General features: G+C 41.1%; 1 protein-coding gene across 2 annotated transcripts in view; it reads right to left on the reverse strand.

Moving 5' to 3' along the window:
- FBN1 (fibrillin 1) overlaps positions 1 to 23,024 on the reverse strand; it is a 204,211-nt gene that overhangs the window by 175,922 nt on the left and 5,265 nt on the right. For both annotated transcript variants that reach the window (XM_019533627.1, XM_019533626.1), the window contains exons 3-4: positions 19,517 to 19,612; positions 16,696 to 16,791 (exon numbers count right to left, since the gene is read on the reverse strand). In XM_019533627.1, coding sequence (XP_019389172.1) covers positions 16,696 to 16,791; positions 19,517 to 19,612 — 192 coding nt within the window. The remainder of the gene's footprint in view (positions 1 to 16,695; positions 16,792 to 19,516; positions 19,613 to 23,024) is intronic.

Consider the following 23,024-nt stretch of genomic DNA (forward strand, 5'->3'; position numbering starts at 1 on the left):
ACATTGAACACCTTCAAGAGCAAATTGGATGCTTATCTTACTGGGATCCTATGACCCCAGCTGACTTCCTGCCCTTTGGGCAAGGAGCTGGACTCGATGATCTTTCGAGGTCTCTTCCAGCCCTAATGTCTATGAAAAAAAAACAAACCGCAGATGAGCAGGCAGTGGGTCGCTAGAGCACATCTCCCAGCCTGCTGGCCATTGCCAGCCCAGCCCAATGCCCCTGAATGGCTCCACAGGACATGTTCCCAACCTGCTGCTGCCCCCCACATGGAGTTAAGGACCCCTTGTCCAGGTGCTGGCCCACCTTGGGAAAGCCTCTTCCCCCAAGATAGGTTCCCTAGCCCAGGCAGCCTCGAGGAGCTGAGGGCAAGTCTCCCACTCCCAGCTGCTGATTGCTTCAGCCACTGCCACAGGATGGAGGGGAAAGGAGTCCTCTGGGATGGGTACCTGCCCATGCAGCCCAGCATGGGGGCACTTGGGGGGTTTCCCCCACCCCAGCCCAGAGCAGCCCCAAGGAGCTGAGGGAATTCGTCCCCTCCCAAACCCCAGGGCTGCTTGCCTTAGCCCCCATGAGTCTCAAGGGTAGCCTGGGGCAGCCTCAGGGAGCGGAGGGAAATTCTTCCATTCCCCTGCAAAAAGTTTTGCCTTAGACTCCCAGCAGCTCAGGTAAAACCAGTTGCAGAGAACCCAGAGAATTTCCCTCCACTTTGAAAGGCTGCACTGGGCGATGCCCAATGCAGGGGCTCCCCAGTGCCCCCATGCTGGGCTGCATGTGCAGGGACCCAGCCAGGAGGACTCCTTCTTCCTCCCTCCTGTGGCAGCCACTGAAGCAATCAGCATCTGGGAAGGGGAGGGCTGCTGAGGGTTGAAAAGCCCCCACCACAGAGACTTTCCCTCCCCCCACACACTGTGTAGACCCTGACTAGGGGCATCTGGGGGCCTGTTCCCCTGCTCCCTTCCCCACCCCCCAATCTCTGTGGGCAGAAATGAGGAATGTAGGCAGGAAAGGAGCAGAGGGGTGAGGCAGTCCCTGCTCCACTGGAGCAGACAGCATAGCCCCGGGCTGTAAAGCATCTTGGGATGCTTGGTAACTTGAACCAGGAAGGGGCCTGGGACAGAAGTTCCATAAACCAGTTTGACCTAAATAAGTTAATTCTGATATTACATCCAGGTTTATCTTCAACCAATTTTAGCCATTTTGAAAGCAGTTTGTGGACAAATCATTTTTACTTAGCTCAGAGAAGGTTTTAACCAGGCATCCTGAAATGATGCTGATCAAGTCGTACTTGCACCTAAGTTACGTTAAGTACTTTTACAGCCATACTAGTAGCTACATCCACTGCTGAAAATGGAAGGGTTTTTCTTTGTACCATACAAGGATTCAACTGCTTTAAGTTTAGGGTATATCTTACTCCAAGCACCTCTGCTCAGTATGGTAGCCAATGCTCACCTGACTCTTCACAGTACACAGAATAAAAATGTGCAGAATGGTTCCTTCCACAGCACCTAGACAAACTAATGTGATAACTCTAATTTTAAATATCCCAGTTACCAATCACTAGCTACACTGGTCCAGCAGAACTACAGAAATCAAAGAATTAGAAGGAACCTCAAGGTTCTCATCTGTTCCAAACCATATACAGATGCAGGATTCACCATTTCTAAACTATCCCAGACAGATGCACCTCTTCTTGAAAACCTCCAACGAAAGATTCCACAACTGTCAGCACCCTACAATCATTCTAACAGTGCAGAAAGTTATCAAAAGTTACAAATATTATATTCACACACACACCCACAGGCATGTACTGGTATGTGTAATACACACATATTTCAAATGCAAATATTTGTTCCAAAACAAAAATCAATGGCATCCTTTCTCCTTAACACACATGGGAAGTTTACAAGCATAAATCCCACTGATATGACTTAATAGCACTTCTCTAATACATTAGTGGGAGAGCTGGCTTTCTCCCCACACTAAGATCCACTGTAATTTTTTCAGCTTGCATTTTTTAAACCAACTTTTTTTTAAAACAGGATTTTATTAGGCAACGTCATTAGGTATTGTCAATTTAACATGTGCTTTTACTTCACAGCACTCAGTTAATCACTGCCATAGGACAAATACTCCTTGGATAGCCCAGCATATGGACAAAACGGTACGCAAAACATCATCAGCTAAGAACACTTTGACAAAGCATGTGCTGGATCTTGCTTAGATGACTAAAGTGCCTGAGTGATGCTGTTAGGGGTGTCACAAATCACAAACAAATGGACATTTTTGCAAGTTCTCCAAAAGATTAAATTTTGTTTAGACGTCATCTTGTGTTTCCTGTATTCTTAGAGCCAAAGAATTTTTCAAAATTTAAATAAAATACTGCACATCCATGGGATGGGAGCAACTCCACATGGCCGACAATGATTTTGTGTGCAGTGCTTCCATCTGTAAAGGATATTGACTCCACAGCCTTACCTGGCAATGTAGTAAGTGGAACTATGACAATTAGTGAAAAATAAAGAATGAGAAATGTTGGCTTTATAATGAGGCCTTGGAACTGATCAGAGCTCAGGGTCCCACAGGTGTTCACAATGACAAATAATGAAATATAGAAATTACAATAAATGTTAAAATGATATTTCTCATTTTCTTTTGAGATAACAGCAAAATGTGGTACTGCTGTGTAACTGAACAGGGAGCAGTCCTGCCCGTGTCCATTCCTGCCAGGTGTTACCTAGCAGCTGAGCTGGTGAGGAGGTCACTATCTGGTTAAAGCTGAGTAAGCAGCTAAAAATTTTCTCAAAAAATAAACATTGTCATTGACAGCTGTGGGGGGACAATGTACAGAAAAAGAAAACGAGTGATAAGAAAGGTATGCAGGTATGGATGTGTTTATGCATATAAGGTTTTAGGAAAATACTCAATAGTGAAGAATCACTTATACAAAGAGTCTGTAAACAGTCAGCAGTAGTATGAATATGCAAGCAACAAAAGGTATAAAAACAGTTTAGGAACAAAGGGTCACTGGACTACTGTGGGGTCCCAGCAAGATCCTGGACTGCGATCAATAGGGCAGGGAGCAAGACGTGCTTGCAATCTAGGACATTTCCTAGTATAAGAGTATGTGATATATGCTCAATAAACCTACATTAGTGGAATGGAAACTCCTGTCTCTTGAGTATTGTCTCTCAACAACCTACTGGTTCTCCAATTCAAGGTTTCTGGGTAACACCTGGTGGGGGCATAAGCAGCCAACTCACTTGCACTTTCAACCAGTACCCTGTGTGGCAGCTGTGACTGCCTTGGTCACTAGTAGCAGTTCATCATTCCTCCTCCCCTGCAAGTGCTAGGCAGAAACCGTGAACAAGTAAACTTGGACTATGTCCTCCTCAAAGCCAGCATAGCTCAAGTCTTCTCAACGGACTGTGGTATGTCCTCTGGTTGTTAGCAAATACCACTACGTCTTCTCTGGTATTGCTACCTTTGCTAGGTAAGTTAGGCTACAAGCACACCTCCCTTTTGCTGGGTAGATGAGTAAATCCTTTTTAGAGTCACTGCTTTCCATCATATAGTACCACTTGTTTTCCAGCATAGTGGCCTGTTCTGTAGGCTCTGCTTAGTTTAAGCTAGCAGACGCTACTATCACACTTTCATTTTGCTGTGGTGACATTCTGGTAGAAGACAAGCAACTTAAACTCCCAGTGTGTTCCTCTAGCAAAATGGGCTAATAGGATGCTGACAGTGTTGGCATTTTAGAAAGAAAATATGGGAGACAGTACAGAAAAGAGCCACAGAAACTATTTGAGAGCTGCTGAAAAAGTCTTACAGCAACAGATTTGAAAGTTTAATCTGCTCACTTTATAAAAAAAAAGATTGAGAGGTCTTTTGATTACGGTATGTAATGCTAAGTATTGAAGGGCTTTTTAATCCAATAGAAAAAGACATGATAAGAAACAATAGACAGAAGCTGAATCCAGAAAAATACAAATTAACTTGAAGGCATGAATTTTTAGGAATATTTGCTGGTGAAGGTGATTAATAGGGGTGTGTGAAGCTTCGGTCGCCAATTCAATTCAGAGAAGATTCAGCCCGATTCAGTGGGTAAATCACTGAATCTGAATCAAATTGGCAGACCCATTAAAAGCTCCAAATCATGAAGCATCCAGATCAATTTGGAAAAGATATGTCGAATAGGCGATTCGAAAGGTGGTCTTGCAGGGAAACAGAAACTGTGGGAGAGGGAGACTGCTCTGATATTAATATCGATAGCTGGCCAGTGACTGTGATCTTTCCCTGAGTCCCCTTCCAATCACACTGCTCTGGAAGAGGGATGTAGAAACAGCATATAAGGCTCTGTGTGAAGCCTCTCTCTTCATCAACCTCCTCAATACAAAAACTCATGGACTCAATATAAACATTGGATTTATGACACACTATAACCTGCCTAACATCTGACTTCCCAGATACCTCTACACTTTTACCTCTTACATTCCCCTCCCGCTCCCCCAGCCTGTCTCTCATCCTCTAACGCCTCAATTTACATTTTCACTGACTGGCTTTCTTGCCTGCATACCAGCCACTGGCTTCTTTACTATTCATTCCATCCAGGAAGAGCACACCCACCAACCTCAGCCTGATGAAGGATTTTTAAACCCAAAAGTTTGCCAAGATATATTTCTCCAACTATTCAGTTGGTCTAATAAAGGATATCAGATCTACTCAAAGAACCTTGCCTGCCTGTTCCTCAGATCAACATGGCTACAACCAGAAACCCAGTTAACACACACAAGTGACAAGTTTTGTTTTCAACAGTTTGAGGTACACTTTCACAGAAGGCCCTGTACCTATCTACTTGAAAGCTGGCAGGCTTCATGCCCTCAAAAGGGGCTACCATCCCGGCTGTTTTCATCCAATTTTGCAAAAAAACCAACAATGTTATAGGTATTTTAGTGATTCCCCATTATAGGCTATGGCCAAATCACACCAAATCAGTGTCGAATCTTTCAAATCCAATTCAGCCGAATCAATTCAGGGCAGTGATCTGAATCACCAAATCAAATCACTGTCCCCCAAACTGGCCGAATCTGAATCACATACTGGCCGCTTTGCACAAGCCTAGTGATTAACCACACTGGAATGAACTTCAAAGAAAACTCAGGAGACATGTGTTAGTCAGATATTACTTATTCAGCTTGGTACAGGGATAACTGGGTGAAATTTAGTATCCTTGACTTCAGTGGAATTATGAAAAGGGTACACTGAAGTTCTGGTCCTTTGTGTCCAATTGTGTGAGCTGCTCAGGTATTGGCATACAGGCGTAAAAAACACCTGCCCATACTGTAGTATGAAATTTGGAGCTGTGTGGTAGAAAGAGGATTTTAGTCTCCCCAACTCCTAACCCAGCAGCTGTTTCCCAGAAGCTACATTCACTCTAAAAATGAAAAAAAAGAAAGAAAGAATAAAAATCAGAAACTTCTTAAAACAAACTGGAGCCCTGGATCCTACTACCTCATAAAAACTTTCTCTGATATAAAACCCACCCAGGCTGCATCCACATGAACATGGACATTTGGTTCCCTGGAGACAACTAGCAGTGGGATACCTTGTACCACTGCTAGTAGTCCCTGAGGAATGCCTGTGCCATGCGCCATCTGGTGCACAGCAGATTACCCCAGGTAGAGCAAAGAAGGCTGGGGCCAGCACTGGGCTGGCTCCAGCAGTCTTACCTGGGATCCTAGGGGCCTCCCAGGATGGCAGCATCAGCAGTCCTGCTACTCAGAGCCTGGCTGGCAGCTGAAGCATGGCTCCAGAAGGCCAGGCTCCAGTTTTGAGAAATTCACGCTGCTCCCATATGCACCATTCTGCATTTTTTTGTGTGGATTTTTTTGACCCCTGAATCCAGGGGTCAAAAACAAACACACACACCGCCAAAAAAAAGAACCTGCACTGCTCCTTTGCAGCATAAAGAACAGCTGAATGTGCAGTATGTGGCATCACAGATGTATCTGCAGCGCCACATACCACACAGCCACACTTGTCTGGATGCAGCCCCAGGTGGCAAATATATGCAAAGAGGCCTAAAAAGCTTTGACATTAGAATCACAGTGTGCTGGATTAGGACTTGAATGACTATCAGTAAATGAGTTGTTTTCAAAAATTGATACTGCTGCCCTGTGCTGTCTGAGGCTACTAATAATATTTATTTGCATGTAGCTGAATTCTGTTGTCAGAATTAATCTGGTTAAAAGTCACGTTTTTGTTCTTAAAGAAATATATTTTAATAATGCAAGCACGTATTCATTTCTAACAATACTAGAGTTGTATTAGTCACTTCCAAATAATCCTTGGGCATTAAAAACCTTTTCTTAAAGAACACTTATTGTGATTTCTTTACTCAGGCAAATCTCTTATTGATTTCAGGAGGAGTGTTGTCTGGCTAAGGAGTGCATAAGTAGGCTCTTTAATTTACAGCAGAGCAGAATTTGGAGAGGGATATTTCTTTTCCTTTTCAGACCTTATTTAGGCCTCTTTTCTTTTCCTACAGCATTGCTCCAGCATGCCAAAGCGTACAAGCTATCACTGAAAAAAATATAAAAAGCACTCAGTCATTACTCCTGAATTTCCCAAGGCCAGTTGGAAGTGTAAATATAACTGTTGTTCTAATAGTTCTTAAGTAGTTATTTCCCATCTTTTTTTACAACATTGATAGAGATAGAATTTTTAAAAATCTATTTCTAAATATAACAAGTTACTGTAAAAAAAGTAATGACTTTTGTAGGAAAGATGTCAACAACACCATATCAGATAGGTTGCCTGGGGATTCCTAAATGACAAAATAGTCACACTGACCATTCTGATCACCTCTACTCCAGAACTGTTTTCCTGACAGATCAGTGTTTTGCAGATGACCTACATAAAGAAATTGTTTTACTTGGAATTGCCATTCTCAGATTATCCGTGAATTAAGTATGATCTATGATATTTCAAAAGAGGTTCTCTTTACTTTTTTGGAGCCAACCATAATGCAAACTTTATAGATTTTTATATAAACCAAAAAACTCTTTCTAACTTGACTATATGGGGATCAATCACCTTGATACTGTATTTCACTACCCCTTTTCTTTCTGTTGCCATTGTAACAAAATTTGAATGCTAAGAGTTCAATAAGAAGGGGGAAAAGGTACAAATGGAAAATATTCATATACAATTCCATGATGAATCACAAAGAAAACATTTATTTTCACAGCAAGAAACCAAAGGATTCTAGGTAGTTTTCCTTTCTTATATGAAAAATATATCAAAATATATAGAAACCTAGAGCAAAAGGAGGATTCTTCTCCAAAAAAGGTAGAATTGTGCAAAAATAAATAGGTTTCTCAGGTTCATTTATTCATTCTTTTAATCATTTTTAACCCCAGTAGTTGCCACTCTGAAAACCAAACACCAAAGTCACACCTCCTAAAGAATTCTTTGTGCTCAGCTATTATATGTTCTATGAGGCACAAAATGAACAGCAAGGTAAGAGAGCGCTGAAATGTAGGTAACTGAACATGACATTTGTAATGACAGTGAAAGCATCAAAATGGCTTAAGGGATCATTATCGTGATGAAGCCCTGATATGCAGAGTCATTCCTGCAGGTCCCTCAGCATGTGAATGGATGTCACCTTCATGACAATACACCAACACAAATTCTATCCGATTTCCCAAAAAGCTCCACAGAACACAAATCTGCCTATGAAGACTAGTAAGGAAGGTTGTACTCTCCAAATATACATACTGTCTATATTTATATAAAGCAGCATCAGTATTAATGTCAAATCCCACAGTCAAATATGCATAGACATCTCTTCCCATATATAATTTTGGCAGAACCTCTCAATGAAAATATGACCTTCTACCTAAGTTTTCTTGTATACCAGAAACCAAATAATGCACAAATGGAGTCAATAGAAGTTTTGCCATTGACATGAATGGGAACAGAAATGAACTCTTAAGTAGTGATTATGAGTCATATACTGTACACATGCACACACACTCCTAGTTTATGTGCACTGAACTCTTGTTCTGTTACAGGTTTAAATCAGTTTATGATCACTTAAACCATCTTATATGTAACTTCTATCCCTAGCCCTAAAGAACTTGAAACAGGTTACGTGGCTGCCTGTGATATGCTAGTTCTATCTTCTCATGCTTAATTTTAGACTAATACTATAAGCAAAACATTTCATAATTTACTTCAATCCATTATGACTTCAACAATATCTATATCAGATTTTATGAAGACTGTTTCATTAACTGATACTTTTAATTCATTATGAAAAGTCCAATCATTTCTAGACTGAACCACATGTGAACAAAACATGGAAGACTTAACTTCCATTTGAATTTTGCATCAAGTCACCAAAATAAAAAGTAAAAACAGCTAAAAATCTAATACCTTACTGCATATCTGAAAGGCAATGGTCTTAGTAGCCAGACAATAAGGTGGAAAGTTGTAGAGAGATGTGCTAAATATTCAAATACTTTTTTTTTCTTTTTTTTGTTTGAACTGAACTTTGCCTTCAGTGGAAGTTTAAAAAATGCTCAGCATCATGCATGAAGTACTGAACAACTTCCAGGAATCATAAGTACTTATGCATTTTAGTACAGATAGCATAAACATTTAAAAAAAAACATTTAATAGTTTGAGATGCATAAGGCATTGCATAAGCAATGACTGACTAGTAAAATACCTATATATCACATATAATTGATCATTAATGAAAATAATTCCTTTATTTATTTGCAGATGCTTATTTTATAAGTTTATAACTCATAAATAATGAATACATATTTTCACCTAACCAGAAACAGTCAATGTCTATTACAACTACCCTTTCTTAGTGTTCCTGTTGTCTCAAAACTCATTTTTTGAAAATAAGTGTAACACAGAACCCAACAGGTTATCCAATTTAGAGCTAGAGATATGTTGATTACACTGCAGATCTTAAATGCACTTAAATTGAGGTGATTATTCTGTTTTGGGGGCTATCATTCCCAAAACTAGGCTATAATCTAAATTTTCTAAAGTAAAAACAAAAACTATACATTTGATTCAGCTTCTTGCAGACAAATATATTCCAAGCTCATTTAGAATACAGACTTGAAAATGTTGTTTTAAAACTGAAACAAAAAACATTAACAAGGTAATAAAATACATTCCACTTATTCTTTTTCTTTAAAAAAAAAAAATCACTCTAATGCTGGAATTATAAATACTAAATTTCAACCTAAAGCAACTTTTCATGCTTAAGTTATGAACTCGTAAAAATAAAGATCTGCAACAATTAGCAAGTATTACAGGCCTTCAACTATGGCCACACTAGTGTGCTGCTATAATACTACATACACATTAATGTTACAGGCCTGCAGAAAATACATGTCAACAGATGTGTTTCTTGGAAGAAAACTACAAAAATCAAGTTTATTCAAATGTTTGCCAGCTACCATATGCTGCAATACTACTTTAAATGCGACATAAGGCTTTGGGAACATACTTTTACTGCTATCTACACTTTGTTATTTACTTTCCATTTCGACTAAATACCAGAGACGGGGCACACTAAGGGGTGCAGCGTCCTCTCTGTGAAAACATATTTTATCTGCTGTAATATTTAAAGAGAAGAAAATATACACAGCACCAAGTCACTGTTTGAACACTGTCAGTGTTTGCACTCTCATAAAGGATCTCTGGGAAAGATATTTTTACATATGGCATTCATTCTGGGAACTTTTAATAATGGCCAAATACAATTAAAAATTGTGCAAAATTCCTGCCATGAAGAAAGCAGTACAGGAATGACTCTGTTTGAAGGAAAAGTATTCATCTTCTCATTTACTGAGTCCAGAAAAAGAAATATAAAACACACATGTGATATGTTCCTAATATTTGAACTAACTCAGGGCCAAACCCCTGCTCATGGATGGCAATACCAATACGGCAAGAAACCCCAGGATTGGGCCCCTTATGTTGCCACAAGAACTTTAATAAAATAAGGCAGTCTCATGTTCTGTGCTTAAAGTGGGTCCCTCTCAGACAGCCTAAGTAGAAAAATAAAACGGTTTTTATATCAGGGCTGCAACAGTGAACAATTATTTGAAATGTCAATGGGGAGATGGATATGTTCAGACAAAGAAGGGAACTTTCAGAGTAACCGAAAGAGTGGGGAATCCTTACCCTTTTTCAAGTAAAAAGCATTTCCAGTAATGGAGCTTGTACCACGTCCTTTGTTTTTTTCTTTAGACTTAATTTATATTTTTTGTTAAAAAGTACACACCAAGAGGCCCCATTTGGAGTTCGCAGGTTGAAGTTTGATTTTTAAATTTTCTATAACCTGGGATTTATTTTCATTAAGGATTTCATCCTGAGAGAGCTGCATGTTCAAAGTTGAGCATGTGCTTAACCAGTTCTGAGCACTTGGGCACTGATCCAGCAAAACCCTGAAGCGCATGCTTAACTTTAAGCACTTGAATGTCTCTGGTTTAAAGTTAAGCATATGTTGAAGTGCTTCACTGGCCCAGGGCCAGAGAGTACCTTACAGAACTGAGTTCTAAAAGCATAAGTCCTTTCAACCAAGCTAGCATCTATAAAATATTTTCCTTTCCAGTCTATACGTCTTAAATCTGTCTAAAATTGTTTTAGGAAGCATTTCCAATTCCATTACACTTTCATTGTTTAATTTATGTTATGTCCATCTTTCTGATAAACATCATCCCAAAGAAATACCAGGTCAGTTTTATTCATGATAAGTCTGCACGTACTCGGCACTATGCCCAATAGGCTTCCCCTGCTCTGGAAAAAAGCTAAATACTGTACTCAACAGCTTAAAAATTATGAATTCAGGTATATGAGTAATGCAATCACACCACAGCCAAGCAGACTTGAAGAGAATATATATCACTGGTGGCATAACATATACTTCCAAAATGTGCTGAAGAAATCTGGTATATAATTTTAAAATTCCTTTTACTCTTGTTTATAGCATTTTATAGCAACAGGAAAGGTCCACCAATCCATAAGAAACAATTTGTGTGCTTTCATCAACCAAGGATTGCTGCTCTTTGAGAGTAAAAGCTACTCACACTGTAGATTTGGACTAATCTCTTTGCACACTATAAGATTAGGAGTATTTTACTAGATTTGGCCCGTTGGTTTGCATGCGTCTGTGTCTGAAGATCCCAGCTTATGAAAAGAGTTTCTAAAACTTCATTTAACAAACATGGTCAACATTTTGTTCAAATAATATGAAATCAAGCTTGCCTCTCATTAGAAATATGGACCAATTGCATGAAATGGAAACTGTTTAAAACATATTAGCAGCAGAATCACGTTGCATAGCTCAGGACTGAAGCCAGTGATTCTCAACCAGGATGCTGCAGCACCCTCGGGTTCCTTGATACTGTCAGGCCCTGGCCTTGGACCTCGGCCCTCAGTCTGCCTGGTCTAGCCTGGTCATCCCTGCCTGCCACCTCCCCAGCAGAGCACTAGCCAGAACCCTCCAACTGAGCCTAGCCACACACCCACTCCCTACCATTGGAGTAGCCTGCCAGGGGCAGCTCATCCTTCACCTCTTCCAATATAAAACCCTGACTTGGAAGAAGAAGTGCTAAAGGCAACAAGGCTCAACCTTGTACGTAGGCTGCTGCACCCGTGTGTTGTGCCTCTCTTGACTCTGACCAATTCTCTCAATACCTGACCTGACTTTCCCACAGACCCCAGGTTCGGCTTGACGCTTTGGTTCTCTGACCTGACCCTGGTTTGATCTCCTGGGTATCTGACCCAGCTAGGCTCCTAACTCCACACTCAGCCCAATCCTTTGGATTTCTGCCTCAGTTCCCCAGACAAATCATATGGCTCCTGGCTTCCCTACACGTAGACTCTGCACACTCCTCTCAGATCTTGGCTGCTTCTCCTGACTCTGCGTGACCCCCAGACCTGACCACCCACAGCCTAGCTTGACAGGTACCACAGGATGCCATGCAATATTAGCACTGTTAGAGGTACAAAGATGATTTAAAAAATAACAGAGATTTCTAATAGGAATCCACAGTGTCAAAAGCATTCTGGTCTGAGTTCTTTGCAACAGAAGAATTGCTGTTATTTTCCCATAGTCAAAAAGTGAGCAAAAATTAAAAGTCAGCATGTTCTGTGGGGTGCCTCAAGCCAAAAAAAAGGGTGTCTCAAGTCTAAAAAAGTTGAGAACCACTAATCTAAACAGTTGGCACAAATTTTGCTACAACAATCTGAAGTTGTTTCATTGTTTTCCACACCAGGTTATGAGAATGCTTCCAAACAGTGAATTAGATTGCCCAATAATACTCTATACAAAAGCATTATATATTGCAACAATAGGGATTGCAACATTCTTTGGTATGTGATATACGCGAATAAGAGGCACGCCACAACCATACTTTCTGACTGTAATGATTAGTTAATGTTTACAGAGAAAAGTACTATATAATTTGTAGTAGTAATTTACTTTGACCCCTGTTAGCTTGTGGCAGGCACAACCTCAAAAGTCAAAACACAGCCAAACACATGTGTGATGTGCATGACACATGCCACAAAACCATACTGCTCCATTTCCCAATGTGTTTAAGTCCAAAATGGGGTTTTAAAACAATGAAAAAGAATCTGTGCCCATTTCGCTTATACCAGAATTGGGTTGTAATTTAGAAGGTATTTACCACGTCATTCTCAGATTTTTTGCTTAACGAAAACCTCTTTGAAATGTCAGTTTTGGCAGAAGAAAATTGATACAGTTCTACTTAACACACCAGGCATCACACTGTAATCTACACACTGCATTGTATCCACCCATGTATACATCAGAAGTCCTCTTGGGAGGGTTACACATCCACATAATGTGCCTGATGCTAGTTTTTTTGCAAATGGATCTCTTCCTCAGCTAACAGATGTGTAAACTCATATGCAGCCAGACAGTCCCCTAGTGAATGCACAGGTGCGGGTGCTGAACACTGCAAGTTACTCCAGCTAGTCAGCATTACTTTATGCTCAAAATCTTATCTTCAGAAGAAAGTTTTCTGGCATAATTTGACTCAGAGACCCCACCCTTTTTTTGGAGACAGGAATATATTATCTCAGTTAGGTACAGAGGGTGTTGGGAATCTGAATGTACAAAACAAGCCAAATTTCAAAGGTCCGCTGGAGCTCTGACCATCATTTGGCCTCAACATTGTAATGAGCATCAACAGAAATGTTATGGTTCATTAATCACTGTTTTCTTTTTAACTGATAACTGAAATCAAAGACATGCTCTACAGAAAATGCTTTATGGAAATAACATATAGATTGAAGCCAGTTGGCTAGTTTGGGTGCTTATACATGTGCAGTGAGGCTGCTCCAACATGCTGTAATTACTAGCTCCAGCAGACTCCCCAGTCACATGTATCAGCATCTCCATGCTGAAAAATGGCAGCAGAGGTGCTTTAACTGAAGCTTTTTCAACGAGCTGTAGTTAAAGCATCCCAGCTGCCATTTTTCAGCACACAGACACTGATACATATGATGCTCTGGGCTCTTTAATTAATTAAAGCACCCTCCCCTCCCTACACTCCCAGAGCACATGTATAAACCACCCATTCTGGCCCCTGCTTGAAGTGACTTTTCTCTGGTCTCCACTGGCACAAGCTGTCTTGAATATGGCAGTCACCCACCCAGGATTCCAGTGCCAGTCCTTTCCAGCCCTCCCTGATAAAGGGATCATTAGCTGAGAAAATGGGGCTCCAACCATTCCCTGCTCGTGTTATGGCACACTGGTTGTTTTAGATGGTTACAAATTTGAGCCCAAGGCTGTTCAAACTTATGCTGGGGCTTAAACTGGCCCCAGGATAAGTGAACATAAAAGTGGCTACCTTTGCCGTCACCTTCCTCAGGTCCGGCAATATGCAGCTCCTCAGTATACCCAAAACAAACTGCTTTTGTTGGCAATTCAGAATAAATAATTCTGGTATGGTCATACTCAATATCCTCTGCAAACAATACAAGTCATAAGACTTGTTTTACTTGCTTACAATTTAGGTGCCTTTAATCTGAGATACTTGAGACCTTTTCAATCTCTTGTTTTCTTCTCTGCCTCACTTGTGCTTGAATAGAACATATAATTATAGTTATAGAAAAGTAAGGCTGGCAGGTACCTCAGGAGACCATTTGGCTCAGCCCCCTGCTCAAGACAGGATTATTCCTATCTAAATTATCCCATAAAAGTGGTTGTCTAACTTATTCCTAAAAACTACACAAGCAGTCATCACACAGCTACAAGACATTGCCCCAAAACACCAAGAACACCTTAACCTGTCACAGATAAAGCAGGGGGATGAGAACACAGGCACGAGGCATGTTAATGCACATTTGCCTAATTTAATACACATTATGGGTGCACATCTACACATGCAGGTATCAAATTTAAGCATGATTAGTTAAAGCACATTAACACACATGTAGACATGACCCAGCACTAACTTTAATGCCAGGTCTGCTCAGCCACTAGGGGTACACGGCAGGGCTGCAGACTTGGCACTAACTTTAATGCCAAGTCCCTGCACATGTAGACACCTGTCAAAAATTGGTTAATGCACATGAATTTTAGTCATGTTTAACTGCACATGTAGATACACCCATAGTCAATGTCCTACCACCACAAGGTTGTTAATATACATTCAAGCAATCCAAGGACTATATAAGCCCTGTTTATGAACCACTGTATGAACTGATGAATTCACAAGTACAAACTCAGAACCTGTGTATACAGCATGCACCCATTAGTGCTTGAAAATATGAACAACTGTTGTAATGGCCAAGAATAGTGATGGCAAACACAGTGTTGCAGATTACATATCATTAAGAAGGCAATGTGTTTGTACAAAAGTCTATGGAGTCTATAGTATTGAAGATCCTGAGGAGCTAGAAGATATAGGAAAGAATAATTTAAAGAAAGGCTACCCTTCTTTAGTCAATACATTCATACATCATGTGGTGCACTCATGTATTGTTGCGCGTTTGGGAAAAGGACAGATGGTTAAAAGTGGAATTCAGAATAGAACTACCTGCCAAACTAGCAGTATTTCAGCTGTCAGCTTTGAACAAACCAAAAACAAAACAACATGCAAGTCTTAGCTCAATGCCAACTATAGAGGTTTTCTCTGCCTCAAGTATACTGGGAAACACCTGCTTCTTCCCACTTTGTGGCCAAACTGAGAGCAAAATAGTCAAATGCTTTACTGTCACTAATAATTGGCTGTTCTAAGTAACTATCTCTTCTGCCTGTCTAGGAGAGCCAGTAATGAGTGAAGGCCCAAGCCTGGAGATATTTAGCACTTGCAATGCCCCACTAAAGTCATTAAGACTTCTGGCCAGAATCAAGCCCAAAGTGAGTTATGTGATCTATATAGAATTTAGCTTTAGAGAAAATAAAATACATTTTAATGATCTACGTGATCTAGATGAATTTTCAAAAAAACAGGAAATCAATCAGAATGTTAATCAAATTAAAATGCATGTTATTTTAAGACTATAATTTAAGATGATGTCTCTATTTAAACAATGATTTCTGTCATTCTTCTCCAGCAAGCCATTAAACAGATTAAATTTCCTTGAAACAATACAGTATAGCAGCAGTTAGGCAGTTGGTATGACTGTACTTTCATCTGGAAACAGCTGTGCTTATTGCTATGGATACTCTTAAAAAGTGACAAATCAATAGCAATACATTCACACAGGATGTGAAGAACAACTGACTAAACCTTGCAAAAATAAAACATGAGAGAGAGAGATTTAGGATATTGCATATCATTGATAATTAAATATATCAGTCTGACTGCCATAAAAACAAAACAACAGAACTTTTCTTATAATTTGAACACTGAACTAACATTTGTGTAAAAATATTTATTGATATTTTTATTTGCCAACTTTTACATCTCTGTGTTTTCACAAGCATCAGAAATTAAATGAAACAATTGCCTTAATTGGTTTCATATGCCTTTAAACTTGATTCCTACCCCTGAATGAAAAAACCCCCCTCAAATATTGCTGTATTTGCTACTGAATATTTGTTTTCAGACTTTAGAGTAACAAAAAAAGACGAACTTCTGTGTAGGGTAAATGTGACACTCTACTACAGACTCTCCAGTACTGATAGAATAAGGTGGTTTACCACAAGATAAGAAAATAAGACTTGCAAAAACTCTATAATAGGACCGCAGGACTGATGCTTAAAATGCTATTGACCACATGCAGAAGCAAGACTGAATTGTTATCTCCATGTGAAAATGTTAAGATTTCACCTATCATTAGGCTATCCACCATCATATATTCCATTTATGGCAGTTACAGTAGTCTTATTCCATACATTTGCATAAATTCACAAGTTCTTCCTAGTTCTTTTGGTCAGATTTTGCTTTCACTGAAAATTTTGGGAACCATGAATAAGAAAGAAAAAAAACCCTTACTTACATTTTGCCCACACCATTTACAGTCAAAAGTAAAATACTAGTCCTTAAAAGCTATCACAGCATTAGTATTTTCAGTTTCCTACTTATACTGAATAAGAATTAAATCCATTTTGTTAGGATCAAACATATAAACCACTGCTCATGATCTTTAATTTTAGGTGGTATTAGAGCACATACCTCTTTCGCACTGAGGTCCAGTAAAGCCATATGTACAAGCACATCGATTTGGAGCCACGCATCTCCCACCATTAAGACACCCACTTTCACAGACAGCTGCAGTGAAGAAGAAGAAAATTACCTTAATTAAATCATTTTAAAATCACTTTCATAATAGATATACAGCTACAACTTCTCAGAGCTCAGGAAACTTAGTTAAAGTTGCAAATCTAATGATACAGGCTATTGTGTGTTCCACTTCAGCTGCATTATCTATTACAGCTTTTACACTATCTCACACTCTTATCAAGTAAAATATATTCATCTTCCACAGGGTATATTACACAAACACAAGAGCAATCGGAACTTTTCCAGGCTTCTAGTGCTAGTCTCTCTACCATCAATAGAGTGTACCATAATTTCAAACCAACATTCCTTTCCATTTTCCATTAATCTAAGTAACAACTAACTAGTAGACTCTATAGATATAGGGGCTAAGCAAATGCATCTTTTTCAGATCCTCAAAGCTCTTTCCATTTCTTTGCATAGACCAGAAACAAGCTAACAGACTAATCAGCTCCTTAGGCCTATAAGAAATAGGATATGTTTATGGGTTACCTGGTATTAGATAAGGTGGTCAGAATACATAAGCTTAAATTTTCAGTCCAAACAATGAAACAAAGCTTCACCCAGGTGCAGCTGGTGAACTCAGAGACAGGTGGAGCAGGTGGCATAGGTGAAGAAAGAAAATAAATGAGGGAGGAGGGGCTGAAAGAACGTGTGTGCGCATGCATGCGCTCGCCCCTCAGAAAGTCTATGGGAAGGGGAAGGACCATGGAGGGGAATGGGGCTTCTACTGGGCAGGGATCAGAGCAGAGCCGGGCCCAGGATTGGGGCTGGGAGCCGCTATGCCCCTCGCTTGGTGCTGGCAGCACCTGTAAATTCACCACCCTGCACTGGCCCCAGCTCCGCACTGCCCGAAAGGGGATCCAGAACAGGGCTAGCCTCGACTGCACTGCTGGGCCAGAGGGATGGAGCCTGGGGGACCCCCGTTGCCCTCTGCACATCGTCCCCGGGAAGAACCTGGCAGCTCCTCCAGGGGTGTGGTGCTGGACAGCCAAGGGGGACCCATGGTCCACCGATCTTTGCACAGGGCACGGGTGTGCTACAGCTGCAAGCTGCGCTCTGCCTGCTCCATGCCTCGCTGCTGCCTTTGAAAGCAGCGTGGCACGGCACCATGCCAGTCTCGCTGCTTTCGAAGGCAGCAGTGAGGAGCAGAGCACAGCTCGCGGATGTAGCCCACCTGTGCCTCATGCAAAGATCGGGAGGTCATGAGCAGCCCTTGGCTTCCTGGAGTCGCTGGGCTCCAACTGTCCCATGACCTGGCCCAGCCAGGGCCCCATTCACAGAGAACAGAGCCCTGGCTGGGCCAGGTCATGGGGACAATCAGAGGCCAGCGGGTTGTTCAGGAGCAGTGTGGGGGAACGAAAGGGTGGAAACATGCCCCAGCTCCCCCGCAGTGCACACGGCAGTGGGGAGCCGGCCCTCCCCTTCCCCTGGACGAGCCACCCACGGCCCTGTCCTGCTACCTGCTGGGAATCTGCAGCCACCCGTTGCGACTCCAGCCCCAAGCCCCACCTGGCTAGGCAGCAGCCCCAGCCCTGCCAGCTCCCTCCCTACAGGGGCCTCAATCCTCCTCTCCTCCACTTAACTGCTGGAGCTGCTCTGCAGGCTGCCTGGGGCCAGTGCATGTCTCTGCACATGGCGCCCCCTGTCTTCCGCCTTCCTCCTAGCAGCTCTTGACCTGGGCTGGGGCATCAGTACAGGCGCCCCACTGCCTGGTTAAACAAGCAGCTATTTCAATAAGTCAAACTAATCAAGTGTTTCCACTGCACATGCACCACTGGGGCAGTAAAGAGATCACCCCAAGGTGCCCGCTTGACAGAGTGGATCTCTGAATTCTCATTTCAGTTTACGAGCAATGTTGTAGCCCTGAAGAAAAACACACAATAGCACCTGTTTCAGTACCCCTCAGCAGCAGATTCTGGAATGGTAGTGGAGACAAACAAGAGATCACTTCATCTCCCCATCACTGCAGTGTTTATTGCTTTTATAGTGGTGGAGATTTGGGTTTATATGGAGGACAGGATTTAGAATCAACATAAACCTGGCAAATATCTTGGCTGCAAGAGATGAGAACTCTTTACTGTACATTAGGGAGATCTCATACAGCTGCTGAAATCAACTATAATTGTAAGTGCTGTTCTGATAAGTGTAAAGGCCCTATCAACTATTCACACTGCTTGGCATAGCTCCAGCCTGAATACAACTAAGGCAGGATAATATAATGCAACGTAAAATATATCGGTCAAGGAAAATAGATTTGCCTGTAACCATAACAAGACAATACCAGAATGAACAAATGTTCGTTAGGTACCCTTCATAACTCAGTCTTTTTTTTTAAATCTAAATTTAAATAAAGTTACTGCATTCAAAAAAATTAAGAAACTCTTTATACGGAACCTGAATCTCCTGATAAAATTGAAAGCTAGGGCCTGCTGCTCCAATTCAACTCCTGGAAGTCAACGGGAATTTTGCTAGGGTAAGAACTATGTCCAATTATTATGAATTCACTTGAAGTTTATTTTAATAGTTCTGCTTAGGAAGAATTGACCTGACACTCATTTCAAGGTCACATGCTTTCCTGTAAAATTCCATTGCAGTATACCAAGAACAAATACAGCGCAACTGAGATTTACAGGTAAATTATGACTGATCTATATGTTTCACTATCATGTAACTTTGCATTTGTTGTATGCATATGTACACTTAGGTTACTTACGCTGTCCACAGTGTGTTCCTGTGTATCCCTTCTGACAGAGACAATGGTCATCACTGCAGGTACCTCCATTCATACACCGGATGTTACAGTGTTGTACTGTAATTATGAAAAGAGTATTTTTTCATAATTTGACAAAACTATCAGGAATAGTTGAATAACTGTCAATTGTTATTTAAGGGACTGATTCTAGGAAGTGCTGAGTATCTAAAAAAACATTAAAAATGGGGGCTACTTAGTAAACACAGCTTAAGGTTACGTCTCTGGTAGGTACTAAGTAGAAGCCAAAACAATATAATTTATAATATTAAGGAATTCAGAGTACCGGCAGAAACTAAATGGGAGGCAAGCCTACAGTCCCTGCTCACTGAAGTCAGTGGTATTTCGCATGGGAGTAAGGGCTACAGGATATGATCCTTAGTTCACCAAAGCAAAAACAGGCTGGCAGAAAAGGAAAAGTACAGCTCTTTTGGCAGACACCACCAAGCAGCACTAAGATTTCAGCATCAGAGCGATAAACAAAGATGGGGATATGGAAGCCAATGAACTCCCCGATCCTGCTAACAAATGCAGAACAGGAAGGGATAAGGGAGAGGTGCTGGTAGTTGCTACTAGGCCAGCAGTGCACACCCCAAGGCTCTAAAGAGGGAAAGCTTCTCTGCAAATGACAGAAAATGGGGAGGTGCACTTCATGCTCCTCTTCACTTGAACCTAAGCCAGTTAATAGTGGTTAACATACAATCTATCTTCTACCAGGAAAGCACAAAAAGCCTGCATTGAACTTTCTTGATAATAAGGACAAATATGTTATTCAAATTAATGTCAGGAACCACTTAAAATATTATGCTCTTCATCTGTATAAGAGTGGATAGCTTTCATGATTTAATGTTCGTCAAAGTTCCCACTGTCTGACAACGGAGTCCAATTGAGGCAGACATTCTGAATATGCAGCCAGGAAATGGTTTCCTTCTTAACAGGAACCACATGAAAGACTCCTCCCCGGATAGGATTACTGTCAGATTAGCATTTTAGTAGATTGTCAGGGAGCACAAGATACCTACACTAATCTGTCTGAAATGGTCAGAAGGACTGAGAAATACAAACTCCACAGGCAGCCACAGCCTATTACTGGCAGGTGGTACATCAACCACTGAAAATGTGCTGCGGCCCAAGCTCTTCAGAAACATTTGGCATTTTACAGACTAGAGAGATGCAAGTTGTTGGGTTTTTTTCTTTTTAAGCAGAAATCATTTTAATTTCGTTGCCATGAGGACATACTGCCATTCTATAAACTCTGCTAAGTTTAGTAGACTTTTAGAGTAGGGATTCAAAAGAATCCACTATTTAAAACACTGATGTTTTAAATGTTAAAGTTCTATGAGGTTCAAACTAGAACTTACATTTCCTGTGTTTCTAATAATTGTGATATATCTTTGTTGCCTAAAATATAGCCATAAAAATTGTAATAACATTCCTCAACAAAAAGTGAAAGTATTTGCAAATGTGAAATAACTATCTGGTGAAGATTTTTGGCTAACACCCTAAGTAGGTCAGAAAAAGGTGTATAGCTGCTTTAAAATGTTTAGTTCAACCTAGTTTTATACAATCTTAGACAAACAGAGGGGATTAGAAAAAGCGTAGGAAATGATATCATCTGTCAAGCAGGGTAGGAACTTAAAAACCACAAACTGATTTCAATTAGAGTCAGCCATGCCAAAAGCTAATTTTCATTCCCACATGAGCACCAAAGTCATTTAAATACTTTGAACTACATCTGAGATAAAAATGTTAACAGTAGCTTATACGTTCATTTTCAAATTATTTGTTCAAGTGAAAGTTAAGTATATTCCCCCATTTTACATAAACAATCTTAGAAGTAACCCTGAAAAAAAGTTTCCATAATTTGTTTCACTTCTACTCAAAGGAGCTTTTCAAAAGTAAAACATTTCTTGCTTCTTTTTAAAATAAAATAATTGTGGGAGATGGGTGGTATACCTAGTCATCATTATTAAGACAGACCATTCAACCAAAGAACTCTGTCCCCTGGCTGAATCAGTGATATATATACCAGAGACAATCTAATTATTTTTATCTCCTCTTTTGAAAATGTTTTGAAACGTCAATAAGAAAACATACTGAGCATTGTGAAATATCAACCCACCAAAAGTTTGTAGAAACACAGGTATGTGTTTCTTAGGCTTAGCTGTTGCTCTGCGTTTGAAATCCTGAAAACTGGTTTATTAGTAAAAAGCTGGGCTCTCCTCTTCGTTATATCAGAGATGGTCAGAGTCAATGGAGTTACTCAAATAAGCAGAAGAAAAGAATCTGCCCCAAAGACAGTAGATTGATAAAGGTTCTACTGAAAGGCACAGGAATTGCACAGCATTGGCGACATCACACACAGCTTTGCCATATCCCAGAATACACAGGGAATGGTTAAAATATTCATTAATTATTATCTTTTTCAGGCCCAATCCTACAAATGATTTACATTCAGAACCTGAAATTGAGTTCATGGAGGACTAGCTGTAGGAGCGGGAACTTCCAAACATTTATAGACAGAGCCAACAATTAACATTCAAAACTGTATAAATAAAGTGAAAGATGCTGTCAGGCTGAAAAAATGTGCAAAAAATCCCAAAGTAACAAAACCTGACTATCTTGTTTTTCTATAAAAAAGGTAAGAGCTTCAGGATTTGGCCCAATGCTCAAGTCTACATAGCATATATCATTACACCCTCAACAGATGACTCAGCAGAGCAAAAAAAAATACATGCATGTCCTAGTTAATAATTCCAACAGGGAAACATAAGATCCTTCACTTTCCATGTAACAAATAAAAAGCAGTAGCTGCATCCTCAACATCTCTGAACAAGGGGCATTTTGCAAGATCAGGCACAAGGTAACTGGAATGAGGGTAGGGCTAGGATTCAGAGCGACCTAGGCAAATTGGAGGACTGGGCCAAAAGAAATCTCATGAGGTTCAACATGCCTGCTCAGGACAGCCTCGCATGGGCTGCGAATGGCTGCAGCAGGGAGTGCTGGCCATGGGGCGGGCAAGGGGCCACTTTTCCTCTGCACTCCATACCACCAGCAAGCAGGCTGTTGGGGCTGGTTGCTGCCCCCCACCTGTACCGCAGGGCTGGGGGGCACTGGGAGTGAGCAGGAGCATGAGGCCCACACCGGTGTCCCAGGGCCAGCGCCGGTGGGGCCCAGACCAGGGTGGCAGGAGCACAGGGTCTAGCCGGTAGGGGCTCTGTGGAGCTGGGCCAGCTCCCCCTGCTCCCTGCTGGTGCAGCCCAGCCTGGCTCCGCAGACCCCTGCCAGCCTGTGCCCTGCTTCGGGCCCCACTGGTACTGGCCCTGGGATATTGGTCCCAAGACATTGGAACAATGGTCCCAAGATGGTGACCATGGGGCGGGGCACCTGTCAAGGAGCAGGGCTTCCCATGTGGCTCAACAGCTGGCCAAAACTGGGTAAGTGGCCCTCTGCCTGAAATAATTGCCCGCCC

This window comes from Crocodylus porosus, unplaced genomic scaffold (assembly GCF_001723895.1).
Source record: "Crocodylus porosus isolate Cpor-Errol unplaced genomic scaffold, CroPor_comp1, whole genome shotgun sequence".
NCBI classification, from domain to species: domain Eukaryota; kingdom Metazoa; phylum Chordata; order Crocodylia; family Crocodylidae; genus Crocodylus; species Crocodylus porosus.